The sequence below is a fragment of the Phalaenopsis equestris genome, unplaced genomic scaffold, assembly GCF_001263595.1.
Source record: "Phalaenopsis equestris unplaced genomic scaffold, ASM126359v1 Scaffold000002, whole genome shotgun sequence".
Taxonomy (NCBI): Eukaryota; Viridiplantae; Streptophyta; class Magnoliopsida; order Asparagales; family Orchidaceae; genus Phalaenopsis; species Phalaenopsis equestris.
Genome location: NW_018164444.1, coordinates 27353630 through 27373505, shown reverse-complemented (window position 1 = coordinate 27373505; position 19876 = coordinate 27353630). Strand labels below are relative to the sequence as shown.

Below are 19876 nucleotides of genomic sequence, written 5' to 3'. Positions count from 1 at the left end.
CTTAAGACGACTCTCTCTAACTTTGTCCATCACTAGAGCTACACCAACCCTATCACGAATATATTCATTTCGCATCGTTTCTAAGTGTAAAAAGCCACTCATCCACCTAATCATTCTCATCTCAGCAACACTTAACTTAGTTTTATGCTTCTTTTTTAAATGCCAACATTCAGAGCCAAAGAGCATTGCAGGTCTCACCACCATCTTATAAAATTTTCCTTTGAGTCTAAGCAGTAATTTTCTATCACACAATAGACCTGAAGGATTCCTCCACTTTAACCAACCAACTTAAATTCTACTAATAACATCCCCATCAATACCACCATCACTTTGAACAATAGACCTGAGATATCTAAAGCGTTCACACATTTTAATAATTTAATCACCCATAGTTACATTTTTGTCACTAGAGCTACTACTACTAAGATTACATTCCATGTATTCAGTTTTAGTTCTACTCAAACGAAGGCCTTTAGAGTCCAAGATAGATCTCCATAGTTCAAGTTTTTTCGTGAGCTTTTCCTCTCATCTTATCCACGAGAAGAATATCATCAGCAAAAAGCATACACCAAGGTACATCCTCCTGTAAGTGTCCAGTAAGACCATCCAAAACTCAAGCAAAAAGATATGAGCTTAAAGCTGATCCCTGATGTGAACCAAAAATAGTAAAAAATATATATGTATGTACTGAATTGCTTGCCTGCAGTCTTACTTGACCTCCCAGGTGATGCTGAGGGTTATCATGCACGCCAAAATGAGTACCAAATGACAGCTCATTGGAGTTAACGTCTTCCTGAATTTCAAAACAGTAAGCAGGAATCATCAGACTAGGTTAATTGGTAAATGGTACCGGAGTTTAAAACGGCAACTACAAGAATAAAGTGATGAATGAAACCATTAAATCGTTGCCTCTTTGTGATCCAAGATGTACATCAAGAGGTGAAGAAGTTGAGGCTGCTTGAAATACAAGGTTCTCACTCCCGATGAGAGATGATCTCAGAAAATCCTGATAATTAGATGAAAAAAAAATCTGAAATAAATAATAAATAAATAAATAACATGAAATAGAACTGCTGCATTATATTGGTCAATCACCTGCTCCTTATTTGTTTGGACTAACAAATCTACGTTAGATTCCTTGGTTTTTTTTGGCGGCCTACCTCTTCGTTTTGTGTGCAAAGAAGTGGGGTTCTTGCAAACCTTTGACATAGCAAATTGTGAAGACAAAAGGTCATTAACACACTGACTGGTCTGGGTCTCAAAAGAGAGAAGCCGGGGTTGCTTGTCTCTGCCTTCTGGATCATCCAGAAGAGATTTTTCTAGCTCCCTAATTAGTTTTAATGCAAGTTGAAACCTCTCTTCAGATACAAATCCTAGTTCTACAAGTTGAAGTAGGCGCACAGACAAGTATGAATAACGCTCCCCCGGGGTACTAGGTATTATATCCTCCGAGTAACGAGCCAAACGATACAACTTCTTAAACTCCTTTTTCCAGCGATCAAGGACATACTGAGATGGAATTTCAAAAACTTGTTGCAACTTAAAAACTGACAAAGAATGCCGACATAAAATTCCATTAAACTGAAAAAAACCACATGCACAATGCACAGCAAGTTCTTCTGAATTGTAACAGACCTCATGGTCCTTGCTCTCAGTTCTCTTACCATTTTCCATATATGAACATTCTTTAACCTGAAAGATACAAATAGGCCGCTCTATCTTAATTGGTGAAGCATGGCAATACATGGTGGCTTTTAACTCTTCTTGGAATTTTTTGAAGATGTTAAGAGTGTACAATTTTGATAGCTGCTCTTCCATGTAAAATTTTGATGCTATCAAAGGTATCTTATAGAGTGATTCAGAGTCTGCTTGTGCTTCCTTCTTGCACTTGCTTTGTATGATTGTCTCATATTTAGTAAGAAATTGCTTTACTGTTGTCTTCGGATTCACAAATCCATCAAAATATGAGCTTAAACTCTCACCACGCTGAGAAACAGACATGCCTGCCCAAAAAGTGTCTTTGAGATAAAGCGGAACCCATGAATGTCGGTTCTCATACAAAGCACTAAGCCACTCATTTCCTTCAAGTCCAAATTCCTTTATCATTTTATTCCATCTTTCTTCAAACTCATCAACCCTCAAACAATCATATACCAACTTCTTCAGTGTCTTCCTTATCGCAATGAATTCTGCATATCCTTTCAAATTTTCAGGGATTTTTTTCATAATATTATATAAGCAGAGGCGATGCCTGATTCTTGGAAACACCTCTGTAACTGCACATTGGATGGCCTTGCAGTGATTTGAGATGAAAGCATTTGGCTGGCATCCCATAATGCTTGCTAACCAAGTCTTAAATAACCAAACATATGTCTCCACAGTTTCCTTTGAAAGCAAACCGCAACCCAACAACACCGTTTGACCATGGTGATTAGTCCCAATGAATGAAACAAGGGGCAAATCATACTTTACAGCCAAGTATGTTGAATCAAATGATACAACATCACAAAAATACAATGATGCAGCCCTCGCCCTTGCATCAGCCCAAAATAGATTCCTCAAACGACCATATTGGTCAAGATCCACTGAGTAAAAGAAATTTGGATTTCTATTCTGCATTCGTGAAAAAAATTGATGAATCGCTGCATCATCCCCTTCCCCAAGCTTTAGCATCCCAAATTCAACAGGATTTCCAAATCCCTTTTCAACAAGGTGAGAATTTCTATTTCCAGCAGAATGAATAAGATTTATCTCACATGCCATCTTCTGGTAACATCTCAGGGATTGTGCTGTTGAAGGACTGACTGGATGATTATGCTCAAGATTAGCTTCCACAATGTGCAGTAAACCATCATCCCTCCTCCTTACACCTATCATGGCTTGACAGTTCGTCTTGGCAGTCAGCCTTGCTTGATAGCATGCATCTGCTCGTCCGCTCCCTGCCCTAGAGCATCCCATTAGAACTCTCCTGCACTTGCCAGATTTTGAAAACCAAGATTTCTTGACGATCACACCAAACCCTACTCGTAGAGCATACTGCTTATAGAAATTAGACACATCATCATATGTTTTGAAAGTCATTCCAACATTAGGTTTCTTGTTGTCATCTGTGATTATTTCCTTGATCTCATCTTTCTTAGAAGAATCAGGTAGCATCTCCTGAGAAAAAGAAAGGGAACGCAATAAAATTATTGAAATAAGAGAATAAAAGAAAAAAAAATGATAAAAGCTACAAAAGGCATTAAGAAACACTGAACTTTCTTAAGCATATGATAACGATAATGATACGAACACCTGAGATTCTCCATTATCCAGGATCACTGTTCTATTCATCTCAACTTCCTTCACCTTAATAATTTCAGTGGTCGCATCAAGAGTTGCTTCCATCTGAGAACTCAACCATTAAGAAGATGCCAGAAATAGTGAATGACACTCTAAATTTACACGAAAGCAAAGTAAAATAGCTTTATTCATCATGCACCACTGATACACCTGGTTCAGAAGAAAGTGCAATCAATAACTGGAGTAGAAGAGTATTCAAATAATGTGCTAAAATAGGAGAAAAGTAAAATGGTAAGTAATCATCTGACAACCATCAATTTGTGATGTTATCCAGTGTGTAAAATCCATGGGCAAAAAACAGACCAACAGAAAAGAAAAAAACTTGGTTGAAGAAATTGTTAACGCTAAATAATATAATAGGTACACAGGTTGTTTGACTCTCAAACATGCACCATAAATTCCATGGTTTGGCCGAATTAACCATTTGGTTCTTTTTTAGAACAGTTGAATAACATTTCAAGTGAGCTGTAACTTTGTTGTTGCTGCAATACCACACTCATTTAACATTTCAAGTGGCATAAATGCAGCAAGTAAGAAAAAACAGAGCACTTTTCCATCACCCAATCAAAACTGATCTAATTTAAGAAAATAAGTAATTAGCAGTACAACGGACCACAAACCTCAGAAAAGATGAAGCTTGCTTCATCTTGGGAAGAGGAAATATAACAATAGCTTCCTAGTGGAAGTATTCGAACTCAAAAGCAGGGATAAGGGCTCGACGAGGAGTTTGTGTCAACCAACAGAAAAACAAAAAATATTCGGCATGCCATAGAAAGGTGGATTCCCAAGACATCATCTTACTATAAGTTCTGCAGCTGCTTGTAAGATTTCAGAAGGGAGAAAATAAATTTAGGGTTTCCTTTGACGCGATGATAGCGAGAGAGAGAGGAGGGTGAGGGAGGGGGTGGGGGACATTAAGAATTTAGATGTAGACCCGCAGCAGGTAACCCACAACAACACCTCTCAGGATGGCGGGCCTCATCTATTAGATGGAAGTGGGCCTGACGGGCTTAGATGCGTGATGTTGGGCTTTTCCAATTTTTTGAGCTTCCATTTTCTCTTCTCGCGCCATAAACGTGAGCATAGATTAAGACTAATATCCGAATATAATTTCTTTGGAAGATTTACATACATACCCCTACTAACCTTAAAAATGGAGGGGAATATACTAAGAAATTTCATTAATCAAAAGCATATGATGCAAAAGCTGGTATTACAATGAACAATGAACTATTTATAAATCAGACCTGTGTTCATTTTTTTAAGTAATAGTATAACATATTTATGTTACACTGCAAAATTAAATCCTGACTATTTATTTATTTTTATTTACTATATTATTAAAATGATGCCAAATACTTTGTCGAAAAAAAATCAATGGAGAAGAAATCATTCATATTATTAAAACTCATCCAATTATCTTTTATTCTTAATTGCGACAAGTCTTTTTATTAGAATATGACGTTAAAATACCTTTGAATAATAATATATTAAAATTTTCAACAATAAAAATTACTTAATTTTTAAAATAAATCACTCTCTATCAAGATTGAATTATGTTCGCTTATTTATTTTCTTATAAAAAAAAATGTTAAAATGATAGCAAATATTTCACAAGAATATAATCAGATGCCTAATTCATCAATGTTTTCATTCATTCTTGTCATATCCCTTCATAGCATGAAAGATTTATATATATATATATATATATAAACCGTTGTGTTCGGTACCCGCCAAACCAAGTCGTGCAGGCGCCACGATTTCCACCATTCGTGTCGTGTATCGCGTATTGCATGTTGACTTCATATGGGCGATTTCAACAAGAAATGGGAGCCCTCAACGGAACAGGTTGTTATTCATTAGAAGGGAGGATTAATTGAGACATAATGTAATTGGTGTAGCCTGGTAAATACATAAACGAAATACTAGATGGAGCGAGCGCTACCTCTTCTCATACTGGCATCCATTGCCGTCTTCCTCTTCGTCTTCATAACACGCTGGTTCTGCTACCACGCTGTGCTCATCGACGGAGTCAACCTACTAGTCCCCGGAGTAGATCGCGGCGGAGTTGGGAGTTGGCCGGTGGAGGAGAGGTTTGAAGGTGGAGGAGATGAATGTGATTTCTTTGATGGGGAGTGGATTTGGGACGAAAGCTACCCGCTTTATCAGTCCAAAGACTGCCCCTTTCTGGACGAGGGTTTCCGCTGCACCGAGAACGGCAGGCCCGACAGATTCTATACCAAATGGCGATGGAAGCCTAAACGCTGCACTCTCCCAAGGTTAACTGATTGTGAAATACGTTTTACTATGTTTTAGTTTTCTGATTTCCTCAAAGAATACTGATCAAACAAATAACAATTTTGCTCCTCTGTTTTCTTCAAGTTTTGATGCGAAGAAGATGCTCGAGAGGATAAGGAATAGGAGGGTAGTTTTTGCAGGGGATTCCATTGGGAGGAACCAATGGGAGTCTCTCTTCTGCATGTTGTATTCGGCCATAGTTGACAGGGGCTCAATCTATGAAGTTAATGGAAGCCCGATTAGTAAACATAAAGGATTCTTGGTGTTCAAGTTTAAGGACTATAACTGTACTTTGGAGTACTACAGGTCTCCTTTCTTGGTTCGATATGGGAGGCCCCCACGAGGTGTGTCAAAACAGATAAAGAGCACTGTAAAACTGGATGCTATGGACCAATACTCCTCCAGATGGAGGGATGCAGATGTGCTGGTTTTGAATGCTGGCCACTGGTGGAATCATGAGAAGACTCTCGGAGGGTAATTCTTTTGATTTCTCTTTCTTTTTTTCTTTTTTTTTTTTTCACCCAAGAAGGGGGCGTTTTTTCAAAGGGGTATATGCATCTCCCAAGAAGGGGGCGTTTTTTTTCAAAGGGGTATATGCAATCCTTCCTTCCAAAGGGGGCGTTTTTTTCAAGAAGGATCGGAGGTGAAGAAGTATATGAGTGTGGAAACTGCATATCTGAGATCAATGAACACGGTGTTTAAATGGGTCCAGAAAGAAGTTAATACAACCAAGACTCATGTCTTCTTCCGCACATATTCTCCTGTCCACTTCAGGTTCCTTACTTCTTCAACATAGATTGCTGCTACAGCTGTTTATAGTTTAGCTTTTTTCCTTTTGAAGTAATCTCATCAACTATGTGATTCTGTTCATAATCTGCTCTGCCTCTACTTCATTCTCCAATGATGGAAAGAGTTAAACAGCAAACTATTTTCTGGATTCATTGTAAGCAAGCGTTTTGATTTTTCTTTTGAAGGAAAAAGATGGTAGTTAAGTCCAAACTATTTTCTGAATCGCATATTGTTTCATACCTTCATCCCTAATTTTAAAAGCTCTTTATTTAGATAACTGAAGTATCAGCTTCTTACTTGTGTAGAAATGGTGACTGGAAAAGTGGAGGAAAATGCCATCAAGAAATACTCCCTGAATCCAACCATTCTCAACTGTCATCCAACTCATGGTTTCCTTTCCTCGAACCTTTCACAAGCTCATCCTCAGACAGTTCTTCTGCTTCCTCACTTTCAGTTTTGGAGCTCTTAAACATAACTTACATGACAGCATTAAGGAAGGATGGCCATCAATCACTGTATCACCTCAGCCCTGCAAGCGTCACAACTGATAGCAGAGAGGACTGCAGCCACTGGTGTTTGCCCGGAGTTCCTGATGCGTGGAATGAAATTTTGTACGCAATGTTTCTCAGAAGAGTGTCTTCGATCCGTCAAAGTCCATTACCTTCATCGACACAGTGAATATGAGGTCTGAATACTGAATCATATTACCAAGATTCTCAACTTTCATCCAACTTTTAATTCAGATTCAGTTTGATAACTGTTTAAGAGGATAGTTGCTACAGTTATTGAAATTGTTTAACTAGTAAGGAAGCTAGTTGCCGATTGCCTATTTCAAGTCATCCAATCAATGAGAATGCTGTCACAGTGTGAAAAGAAAAGAAAAAAAAAATCGAGGGCAAGGATATTGATGTAGAGAAAAATAGTGTTTTTTGATTGAGAAAGAAGAGATCCATACAGATATTCAAAGTAAGTTTTGCAAGTTGCAAAAGTATTTGAGTTCTCTTACTTTTTTATATTTGTTTTGAGCTTTTGGAAAGCTAATTTCACCACTAGAAAACAGTTTGCAGATTATTTTGCACGGAAATTTGCAAAGAACTTGAGGGTGTATCATCGCAAATGTTCTTAGCGGTGGACAACATCCATCATAAACAATCTGTCACAACATTCATTTAGGACAATGGTTTTTAAGATGGACAACTTGTGAACTGTTATATTTGTAATGATTTTGGGTGTTTTACAAAGGTTAAATTATGTTGCAAATAGGTAGTATTGTTATGTTTGTGAAGCTTTGTAGTGAACAGAGGGATGATATGAATTTTAAGTGTTCATAAATTGAAATAAATATATTGTTGAGAAGATTCCAAAAATATTTGACTAGAGGGTTGTTTGGCTGATTGCAAAGAGTGCAATGCACTCTTTTTACCTAAGTTTTGCAAACCCAGACGTTTGGTCAAAATAATTTCAAATGCAGCCTAAGTTTTGCAAATCCAAACGTTTGGTCAGAATAATTTCAAATGCATTATAAAAAAACGATACATTTAGAATTCATTTGTTAGTTCAATTTTTTATGTATTTGAAATTTGTTGGATTGGCTGAATTTTAAATACACAATTTTATGAATTTCCAGCTGCCATCACTACTGATTGTCACTGGCGCTGCCTGCCACAAGTTGCCACCACTACTGGTTGCCACCAGCACTACCTACCAAGAGCCATCGTTCACCTGCCAACAGTCGTTGTCCACCACCCACAGATGATGGTCTCCGACCACCACACCACCACTTTCCTCACCGTCCACGATCATCGCCCACCACCACACGCTCGCTTGTCATCACCACTACCACCCAATTGCCTATCTGCCCCTAACAACTATCCACCCGAAGCCGACATTGGCCGCCCGTCTGCCCGCCAGTTGCCGGCCTTGTATTTTACTTGTTTTTTTTTTTACTTCAAACACTTCAAACTAAGCAATAAATAAAAAGCAATAAATAAATAAATAAATGAAGCCATACATTTATTATAGATTGAGCCAAATAACTCCCCTGTAATTCAAATACAGTACATTATTTTTATTTTCCCCTACAAAATAGATAATATTTTTACATTGCATTAGTTTTTTAAACAAAGCAAGCAAGCCTAAGAATAAAGTAATTCAATTCAAATTCATTTGGTCGTAACAAATAACACACTAATAATAATAACAACAATATTAAAGACCGGCCTAATAACCAATCTATTTCTGCTGTTGCTTTAGCTTATTGAGCAGGCGCATTGAGCTTACTGCCTGCAATTAAACAAAAAAATATAAAAAAGTATATTAAACAAAACAACTATAACAGCTATGCAACAAAAAATAGAAAAATTTACGTAAATATCATAATTATAATGTATTTACAAATCTAACACCCAAAGTTTCATATTTACACTTATAATAATATGGTATCCTAAACCTCTCCATGAAAAGGCGCAATGATAATACCTTTGATGACGTGATAAAGATGAGTGTTATTCATGTAAATATGGAAGTTTAGGGATTAGACATATAAGTGAAGAAAGAATTGCTCAAACCTACATTGTACATTTATAACATGGGCTTAAATAGGGAATTATAATGTTTTACAAATAAACCCCTAAACTTCTTCATTATTTCCTTTGTACCAATAGGACCCTAAATTAGGTCCAATTCTCAACACTCCCCCTCAAGATGGGTAAAAGATATCCACTAAGCCCATCTTGTCATATAAACTAGACAAGTCTAATGAACTGAGTCCTTTGGTGACGTAGTCAACCACTTGCTCTCCAGTGGCTACTAGGCTTGGCTCCAATAGCCCGTTATCCAACTTTTCCTTGACGAAGAATCTATCAATCTCCACATGTTTGGTTCTATCGTGTTGCACCAGCTTGTTGGCAATGCTGATTGCGGACTTGTAGCACCACAACTTCATTGAATTCCTTGGTCCACATCGAGCTTGACCAACAAGGCTCTCACTCATATTATCTCGACAACTCTCAAGTCCATGACCCTGTATGTTGCCTCTGTTGTTGACCTCGTTACTACATACTGTTTTTTGTTATTTCAAGAGACCTAGGAACATGCAGTATCATAAGCTAAATCTTTTGTCATATGCACAACTAGCCCAGACAGCATCACAAAAGCCCCCAATGTCTACATGTCATTCTTCCTGAAGGTCAACCCATTCTCTGATGCACTCTTCAGATACCTTAGAATCTGATACACTACATCTATATGACCCTTTCTTGGATTATGCATTTAGCGGCTCACCATGCTCACTACAAAAGAGATGTTGGGTCGAGTGTGACACAGATATATCAGACGACCCACCATACTCTGGTCTGCCTCTGCACTCAGCTTGGCTTACCAGTCAGCATTTTTGTTTTCGTGAGAAGATTTAGTGCATGTTTTCTCTCGAACAAGACCATCTACTCAAGTCCACGAGCCAACTCAATTCCAAGAAAGTATGTGAGCTGTCCAAGATTCGTCACCTCAAATTCATTACTCAATCTTACATTTAGTTGGGCAATATGTCTCATCATCACTGGTGACAATGATGTATCAATATATACAATAAGTTTAGTGGTGTGACCCTCATGTGTCAAATGAACACCATATGATTAATCTATTGGTATCTAATGCCTACCATAGTCTTTCTAAACTTGTCAAACCAGACTCGAGGAAACTACTTCAAGCCATACATTGACTTCCTGAGCCTACACATTGTGTCAATCAATTGTACCCTTATGATTCACAACTAAAATTGCAAAAAACTATTTGGGAACATACGAGATGTGATTGTGACTGTAATATAAGAGCAACCACTCAGTTAGAGGAACTGCTATTTTGAGGTGTTGTTTTGACGGCAGAATCACGCGGACAGAAAACTCAAGCCACGTTCTTACTAATATGCAATTAATTTGATTATGAATATAAATATGCATTTGATGTGACATTCGATCTTTATGAGCTGAAATCAATCAGAAATTTGTCATTCTTGACAAACTATTACAGAAAGCGGATTGATTTTGCTTTCATGTTTTAAATGATTGACTTTTAATTTGAATTTCAATTGATTATTTTGAAAATCCTAATTTAAAAGTTTGACCCCTCTAATTGAAATCTTAGATCAACATGACCATCATTGATGTAGTAAGCATTTAAAACATTTATATTTAAAGTGTGACATTTATTTTTTATTATTTTAGACTTTTAGGATATAATTATTGTCGATTCCTTTCCTTAACAAAATGAGGATCAGACTAGGTGATTTAGACTTGTAAATTTTTATTTTAGGATTCATATGCTTATTAACACTGTCATTGTCGGGTCCCAAACCCCAGGTAGTCGACATCAAGTATAAAATTTATCGAGAAATCATGACATGAAATATTTTGGTTAGCACATATTTTGATGTTATTATCGACATATTTTAATGTCATTCTGAACAAATTTTGGTGTTATTCTTGAAATATTTTGGTGTTATTATGGACATATTTTGGTGTTATTCTGGACAAAATTTTGGTGTTATTATAGACATTTTCTGGTGTTATTATAAATATTTTTTGGTGTTACTATGAACATATTTTGATTTTATTTTGAAATATTTTGATGTTATAATAGACATTTTGATGTTATTATGAAAATATTTTGATGTTATTTTGGAGCTATTTTAGTGTTATTATGGACATAGTTCGATGTTATTGTGATATCTACGTTGTATCCTTAGTAAAAACATATTCTGGTATTATTATGGATATATTTTATTGTTATTGTGAGCATATTTTTGTGTTATTAAGGACAACTTTTGATGTTATTCTGAGCATATTTTGGTGTTATTATGGACATATTTAAATGTTATTATGATAAATACGTTGTATCCTTAAGGACATATTTTGGTGTTATTATGGACATATTTTGGTGTTATTTTTTTTTTGTTATTTTTGTATTAGTTTGCAATTGGTATTGATGTTTATTTTGCTGGTAGTTGATGTTGAGGTACTGAAGTGGTTTTATTATGTACACATTTGGCATTCACAAAATGTCCTTTTGCATTGTCTTCTTTTGTAGAGTTTTGACCCCAAGGATGTTCAATTGTAAGTGACAACCATCTTAAGTAAGATTTGTTCTTGATTTGGTCAAACATACCATACCTGAGGAAATTGTGAATACCCTGAAAGATTTGAATGTGCTTCAATTTTTTCATCTGTCTCCACATCCACAAGATAATTTCCTAACACTACACGCCCTGAATTATTGAGCTGTTTAACAGATGGTATTCAGAATGGGCGAGAATGAATTAAGTTTAAACTCCGACAAAGTTGTTTTACTGATAAACATGCCCAACAAAAAAGAACCAGTCCACTAGCAAAAAACTCCCTCATATGGTGTATCCGCAATACAGACAAAGAATGACCTAGTTAAGGTTTCATTCAGGAGTATTCTAAGCCCTTTGATGAACTGTATTTAAAGTTTTTGCTAACAAGCTTATTTTTTCCTTCGAGCAACTTTAGTGTGCCCAAAAGAATTTACCCTTTTGCTGAGAATGTACATTTTTTTTCTTCTTTTATTTGGTCTGCAGCCGTCTATGAATTTCTTATTGACCAAGTGAATGCCGTCATCACAAAATTAAGATGGAATCAATCATTTGGATATATCAATGATTTTGTTTTTCTGCTCACAGTTAATGTGATGTTTGTATCATTTAAATTTTCTTTTTTTAAGTCAAAGTAGATTATGATTTAACTTTTGCACAGCTCCGATTTTATGTGCGTCTGTACCTGAAGCCAGACCTTGCATGTTAAGGTGGGCAACAAATGTGAACTGGAGCTCATCCTTGATACATCAACCTTTTAAGAAACAACACTTTGCAGGTTTTACTCTCATTAGATAATTTTTTTTTCTTTTTAGAAAATTCAGTTCATTTGTTAGTGTAATTATGGACCATTGTAGGTTTACATTTCTTTTTTGAATTTGAAAAATGAAGAGCATGTCGTGCTCGCTCCTTTAATTGAGGAAGAACCCAATCCAGTTAAAACCTCGATAGATCACCCATGAAACTCATTTCACATCACAATCACCAATTTCATTTGGTGTGGGTCCTTTCTTTTCAGGTGACATCACTCCGGAACCAAGTTGTACACGAGTCAATAAAGGTTTTGAAGAAATTATTCCATTACTAAGAACTAAAGAGAAAATTATTTATGCAGTTCAAAAATCAATTAAGAGTAGAGGGTCCGATTTACAAAATACGATTACAGACTAAAGAGTGAAGTTAATAAATTGGAAAAAAAATAAGGAAATTAAACGAAAATTTAATGAAGAAATAAATATATCGATCCTCCCTTGGGAGTATAATCCCGAGGGTTAAGGCTCGACAAAACAGAAGAAAAAGAAAATTGAGTTCCCCGTACAATGCATTTGAGTTGAAAAGGATGTTAAAAAATCAACTGACGCTGATACTCCAATCGTTAGGGGTGAGAGATTACTTGCAGATATTGAACAATCAGAGCAACCAACAACAAAAGTTGTGAAACCCCATACGCCTGTTCGTAATACAATCACCAATAACAATGGAGATCTCCAAGACAATATAACTGATATTGTTTATGCAGATGATTATATGACAAAGGTATTTTATGAAAAAAATAACTTGATAATGTGAACCATAACATTTAAGTTGACATTATAGATTATTAGTTTTTTGTTATGTAGCCTTGTCTGGCTGAAATAGTTGTCGATTTTCCTGGGAGAATAGAAAAACCCCTTGAAATGCAACAAATAATTGATCAGTGTTGTAAGAGATACAATGATAAGTCAGTATATGTTCACATTTTTTCTGTTATGTAATACTCTTATAAACTGGGTGTTAACGCTGCAGGAACGATATTATGATTGATGTTGGACATGTAATAATTTGCCGTTCTGGTCATGATGACATCCTGACAAATGATTGGTTTGCAAATGAACACATCGATGTTTTTGCACTTATAATAGAAAAAAAAGAAGATTAAATCACCGGCATTGTATAGATCGTTCCTATATGTATCACCACTACATTGGGTAATTATTCAAGTTCAACTATATCTTGTAAAATTAACGTAGCATTTATTTGTATACTTCTTCCATGATGACAATTGTGCATTTTAAGACAAAACAACTCAATGCTCGCAGAACACAACATAAAGGACAATATCAAAAAAACACAAATTGTATTAATTCCTACGGTGGACAAATGTTGTGGCATATTGAAATAGAATGATCGACGACGAAGTGAAAAAATAGAACGAGAAAAATTCACACCAAAATAACATACAGATTTACGTTGTTCGAAAAATTGACTACATCAATGAAGTTGCAAAGGATTTTATCGATTGAGGAAATTACACCGTTTGATCACGTCGAATTTACAAGAAACACGTGTTTCAACTTTCTCTTTTTCTCTACACGAGATCCACCTCTTCTTCTTTTCTGTCCTTTCTTTCTCTACCTCTCTACTCGAGAGAGTTATAGTACAGTCAAAGAAGCAAGGAATACAAAAAGAACAGGAAAGCTTTGCCTGTTGCGATGCTTCTGCCTGCTGTAAGCCAAATCGCAGAAGGAGGAAGATCACGGGAACAGCCCACTTGCTTTTGTATTCCACCCGTATCTCTTCTTCTGCTTCACCCGTGAGCAAAGAACCGAAAGGAGGCAGAAACTTCTGTTTTTCACGATTCCAGAAGGCGGGGGGTTACTGATTTGCGAAACGATATGGAGAAAAACGGGAGAGCATGTCGGGAGCAGTTACGGCAAGCACATGTATATTATTTATTTTATTTTTTTATTGTAACGGATTCCATACAAACAAATTTCTCACTTGGAGATCGGTACACAGACAACGATTTCTTCCTCAAACTAATATCCTCCACTGGCGGCGTAGCCCTTTTCTTCAAACATGAATGCACCACCTCTGCAACTCAAGGTCCCTGTCTTCAAGCTAGAAAACCAATTGAAGCTGCGCATAACTTCAGTTTCTCCAGAGTAATACACTTTGTCAACATATCAGCATGGTTATGGCTTCCACAAATTTCCTTAAGCAACAACTGTCCGTTATCCAACAATGACCATATGAAGTGATGCATGATCTGAATGTGCTTAGTCCTTGACTAAAATGCTAGATTCCTGGCAAGGAATATGGCGCTTTGGCTATCACTATAGAGAATGCCCTTCTGATTCTTCTTGCCCAATTCTTTCAAGAAGCCCTATAGTCATATCATCTCCTTTGCAGCCTCTGACACTGCTATGTACTCAAACTCAGCTTTTGTAGTAGACAATGAAACTATCTTCTGCAGATTAAAGTCTCATGATACTGCAGTGCCACCAACAATATAAATATAGCCTGTAACACTTCTTGTAACAATGTCTCCAGCTAGATCAACATCAACATAGCCCTGTACCTCAGAACTCTTTCCTGAGAAACACAAGCAAGTATCTGCAGAGCCTCTTAGATACCACAAGATCCACTTCACTGCTTCTCAATGTTCCTTCCCTGCTTACTCATGTATCTGCTAACAACTCCCACTACATGGACAATATCTAACCTGGTGCAAACAATAACATACATAAGTGAACCAATAGTTGAAGCATAAGGAACCTTACTCATGTGGTCTTGTTCCTCCTCTTGTTCCTCCTTGTTCCTCCTCTGACTTGAGTGACTGATTCTTGCTGAGTCTGAAGTGACTTCCCAAGGGTGTGCCAACTGGTTTGATCTTATCCATGAACATGCTAAGTACCTTTATACACATACTCAGCCTGAGAGAGTCTCAACATGCCTCTGACTTTATTTCTAGCAATTCTCATACCAAAGATTTGTTTTGTCATCCCAAATCTTTTAATGCAAAGTGTTTTGACATCTGCTCCTTCAGATTATTGATCTCAATACTAGCACCTACAATAAGCATATCATCCACATATAGCAGTAGGATGATATAGGAATTGTCGAAATACATGACATAGCAACAGTGAGTCTGACATCTGCTGTACCTTGTACTGTGCATGAAATTATCAAATTGCTTATACCACTGTCTAGGAGCTTGCTTCAGGTCATACAAGTTCAATTGTCTTCCTCATCAACTGTGTATCAAATTATTGCAGGGCAACCACTTCTTGTGTCTGCTCTTTTGTATTTAACAATTTTTTTGATCTTCAGCACTTTCTTGAAACCTATTTTTTCATACACGAAGTCCTTCGTCTTAATATTCCTGGAGTTAACCCAAAACTTAGCATGCTCCTTACGAACACTAAATCCAATATGATGAGCGTAAGCACAATATACTTCATAAGCTTCTTTCTCATTATGAATCATCGTTTAAAGTAATATATTTGTTGTTTGCTCGGTACAGGTAGCTTCACTCTCACCAAACTGCACACAATAGAATAAAATGTTAAACTCAATAAATAGCTCAAAAAACAACCCTAAACCCTCATATGTTCCTTCCATAATAAGGATTCATTAGTTTTTTTAAAAAATAGTAAACCCTAATAATCAAAGCTCAACAAATAACCCTAAAACTATACACCTCTACAAACATGCACCTCCAAAAATTAACTATTTTTTATTAGCTATTGAGCTGTGATTATTGGGGTTTAATGTAATATATTTACTCACTGTTTTTATAAATCCCTAATCTCTACAAACATATCTCAACAAACATACAACTCCAAAAATACGGCTAAATCCTAAAAATAAGAAGACCCTAACATCAAACAACATTATTATAACAACTGAAGCAATGTCTCCCAAAAAAAAATACAAAAAAAAAAAACAAATCCAAATACACCTCCACTTTAACGTCCACTTCTTCTCTATTTGCAGGATATCTCTCTTCTTCCCCCTTTCGCTTCGTAGATAAAATGACAGTTTGTGTTTTTGTAGTCCATCTTGAACTTCAACAGGTCCAAGTGTCGCTGCAAAAGAAAATGACATCAAAAAATAGAGAATATGGCCAATAAAACAGTAAACACTAGCTTCTTAAATACCATGATTCACACTCCAATTTTTAATCTTATACATCGCAATTACACTCAGGTTACACGCGCGATACCAACGCGACGTGCTTAATAGTCTGATACATCGAAGGTACACAAAGGGTATACTCTGGTTACATGAGGGTTACCCGCGCGGCTCCGCGGCGATGGCTTTAATAGTTCGTTACATCGCAGTTACAATCGAGTTACACGAAGGGTACACTCTCAAGTCCGTCGCGACGAGGTTATAGGGAAATTACACAGTTTATATGAGCGGTACCGTTGCCAAAGTGGGGAAGGTTACACACGGGTTACAACGAGATTACAAGCGCATTACTGGAGGCCGGCCACGGAAAATATTGCATGGGTACAAAGGGGTTAAAATCAAGTTACCGTCTTGCGTAGAGTAGACGGGTCACGCACGACAAAACACCTATTTATTTTATAAGTTACAAGCACTGGGATCGCCGATGCATGCATGGCCTCCTCCTATTGGCTATCGTACGCAGCGATGCGTACATCTTATGTACGCAAATTTTTTTCGAGACGCAGGCGAGACTTCTATGGGAACCGAACAAAAAAAACAATAGGAAATAGTGTGAATGAATGGCCGCAAAGCTTGTTTTGTGTGTTTGCAACTGATAATTAATTAATTTTTTATTTTATTTTATTTTCTTTTCACTTTTTTTTAGCTCGCCTTCACCTTGAATCCAACCACCTATGGGTTTACTCTCCTCATTTTTTGGTTTCTCAACTGATTCAACCCACATCACAGGACTGACATTGCTCCAACATGCACCACTCTCACCATTGCTACTCACCATCTGGGCCACATATCTCCAGTATCTGGCAATTAACCGTAGGGTGAAGTCAACTTCTAGGTGTAGTATGGTTCAAAATTTCTAAATGATACATCTTTGCTCACAAACAATCTCTTTTCTATTAGATTACAGTAAACATACCCCTTCTAGGTAGCAGAATAACCTACGAACACACATTTCACAGCTCTGGGATCCAGCTTTCTTACTAATGGTTTGTTACCTTTCACAGAACATACACATCCAAACACATTCAATAAAAGGATCCCGTTATTATCTCCTTTCAACACCTTACAATGAGACTTCCAATCAAAAACCATCGATAGCATCCTGTTGATCAATCGAACAACAATCAAAACTACTTGCCTACATAAATGTTTTAGGATATTCATTACTATCATCATTGCTTTAGGTAACCTATATAAGGTACCTATTATTCCTTTCTGCTATTCCATTTCATGTTGGTTTGTATGGACATATGATTTGATGTTGTATCTCTTGGGTTAACAAATATTTCCCAAATATTTTTTCGATATACTATGTCTCATTATTATACCTTAATAACTTTACTACTGCATCATATTGGGTTGAATTCTCTTGTAGAAGTATTTAAAGCAAACAAATGCATCACCCTTATTACTCATCAAATATAACCAACACGACAAAAGAAATCAATAAAGTTCACAAAATATTGATGATCATTCATAGAACTTGTAGAATAAAGTCCCCAAATATCAAAATGAATCAAGTCAAAAACACAAGAACTATTCCCATAACTTATATAAGAGTTCCTAGTAAGCTCCTCAAACACACAAGCACCACAAACAAACTTTTATCTATTTGTTCTTTTATAGAAAAAATGATATAATCGGTTCAATAAACTAAAACAAGAGTGTCACATATGTCTGTGATTTAGCATCAATACATTTTTCACACTCATAGATTCTCTTACTCCATCACTCTCTACCATGCCATGAATGCCAAACCTTAGTCCATCCCTTCCCAGTCTAAATACTAAAGTCCACTATTCCACGTTCCAGTCCCAAGTGTCCGACCCATCCCCTTCTCTCGAAAGATTACCTCAGGAATATTAAAAGAAACAACTCATTTTAGTTGGAAAATAAAAATAATGACACTAATAGATAATAGGTTCACTAGAAAAGAAGCATGTAAAACATTGGACAAAGTCATATAATTTGTACCACACACTGTACTCTTAACAACTACAAACTATGTTGTACCATCAACAACTTAGATGTTCTCTGGTTTTGCTAGAGGAATATAAGAAGAAAACTATCTAGCAGTATGTGTCACATGTCGAGCTGCACCAGAATCTACTATCAATTTTGATGATCATGTGGTGGAAATAGATGCAAGATCATATGTATTACAAGCACCTTTGTCAGAGTGAGCACAAGTGACAATATTATCCTTTGATGACAACTGGTCAGAAGGAACCTCAGCCCCATCTCCTGTTGCTTTTTACTTCCTCTTCAGCAACTCCAAACACTCATGATCCTTATTATAAAAACCACGCCCATCTCTCCCTTCTATACTATCATCAGATTTGCCCAATAGCGCCCTTTTCAACATTTTCGACCACCACGGCCTCCACTTTGTTCACGTCCACCTGTCTCCCTTTCCTTGGGTGACCTAGGACAAGTCTTGCTTAAATGTTTGACTTCACCACAGTTGCAGCACTTGTGAGTTATTCCTAGGACACCTATCCAACCTGAGCTTGAAATAACAAACGCTGATCACGCACCCGAAAGTTCACTCGGCCATTGTGCAGCTTCCTGCGACTCTCCTTCATCATGGCAGAAATGGCCTCATTCAGTGAAGGGATAGTCGCCTAAGCTAGAACTGATCTACTCTGATCAAAGGCAGGGTTTACATGGTTCAAAAACTGCATAATCCTCATCTGTGTAAAGATCTCCCATTTATTGCACTCCGGATCATTGCAACTTGACATTGGTGAGAAGTGATCAAGATCTGCCCACAGTCGCTCCAAATATATAGAGCATTACTGGATCGATATATCACCCTGTATCATTGTTTCTATCTCACGCTGAATCTGGAACACCCTCATGTGGTTCCTTATCCCAAAATAAACTCTCTTCAGCTTTGCTTAGATGTCTCTCACTTTTCAAATGTCATCCACTCATGAGGCAATTGATGGAATCATTAAGTTGAGAAACCAGGTGTGAAGTAAGGCGTGGGTGGTCCTTCACTCATCACCCTCAGCACTGTCACCCTCTGGCTCAGCCTTGACTCCCATCAAATATCTCTCTAGTCTCTTCCCTACTAAAGCAGTTTTAATCCAACAAGAACAACTCAAATACATGTTGGTCCATCAAACTTCAGATCCACAAGAGGAAGATTTAGCTTGACCTGTATCGGAACATGTGCTGAGGTAGTGGCTCACGTAGAGACGATGACTCCCTGTATGAGTCCGATCAAGGCCTTCAAAATCTTAGGATTATCTTCCCATGATGCTCCAATCTTTTACCTCCTGCACCATCTCCTTCTCCTAACATCCTCAATCACAAGGATTTAAGTCTATATCACACACGACTTCTTCTTCTTGACTCGATCTCGACCTATTTCACCCT

At 36.9% G+C, this 19876-nt stretch overlaps 3 protein-coding genes across 11 annotated transcripts in view; 1 reads left to right on the top strand and 2 right to left on the bottom strand.

The window, feature by feature from the left end:
- The window catches only part of LOC110027337 (protein FAR1-RELATED SEQUENCE 6-like), a 6644-nt gene extending 2365 nt beyond the window's left edge, over nucleotides 1-4279 (bottom strand). For 2 of the 4 annotated variants that reach the window (XM_020728725.1, XM_020728716.1), the window contains exons 1-5: nucleotides 3963-4279; nucleotides 3295-3492; nucleotides 1096-3159; nucleotides 896-1006; nucleotides 701-793 (exon numbers count right to left, since the gene is read on the bottom strand). In XM_020728725.1, coding sequence (XP_020584384.1) covers nucleotides 701-793; nucleotides 896-1006; nucleotides 1096-3159; nucleotides 3295-3387 — 2361 coding nt within the window. In that variant the 5' untranslated portion in view covers nucleotides 3388-3492; nucleotides 3963-4279. Of the gene's footprint in view, nucleotides 1-700; nucleotides 794-895; nucleotides 1007-1095; nucleotides 3160-3257; nucleotides 3493-3962 lie in introns of those variants that run through there. The other 2 variants (XM_020728734.1, XM_020728743.1) reach the window with 2 other exon arrangements.
- An 808-nt stretch (nucleotides 4280-5087) lies between these two features.
- The window catches only part of LOC110026843 (protein trichome birefringence-like 11), a 20084-nt gene continuing 5295 nt past the window's right edge, over nucleotides 5088-19876 (top strand). Inside the window, exons 1-5 of one of the 5 annotated variants that reach the window (XR_002294266.1) lie at nucleotides 5088-5621; nucleotides 5725-6114; nucleotides 6256-6414; nucleotides 6735-7264; nucleotides 7324-7728. Coding sequence is in view for 2 of the 5 variants with exons in the window: in XM_020728022.1 (XP_020583681.1) it covers nucleotides 5272-5621; nucleotides 5725-6114; nucleotides 6256-6414; nucleotides 6735-7107 (1272 nt within the window). In the remaining 3 variants the exon portion in view is untranslated. Of the gene's footprint in view, nucleotides 5622-5724; nucleotides 6115-6255; nucleotides 6415-6734; nucleotides 7729-19876 lie in introns of those variants that run through there. The other 4 variants (XR_002294264.1, XR_002294265.1, XM_020728022.1 and 1 more) reach the window with 4 other exon arrangements.
- The window catches only part of LOC110026833 (protein EFFECTOR OF TRANSCRIPTION 2-like), a 25898-nt gene continuing 14495 nt past the window's right edge, over nucleotides 8474-19876 (bottom strand). The window contains exon 4 of one of the 2 annotated variants that reach the window (XR_002294253.1): nucleotides 8474-8712. The gene's annotated coding sequence lies outside the window, so the exon portion shown is untranslated. Of the gene's footprint in view, nucleotides 8713-16259; nucleotides 16387-19876 lie in introns of those variants that run through there. The other variant, XR_002294255.1, reaches the window with a different exon arrangement.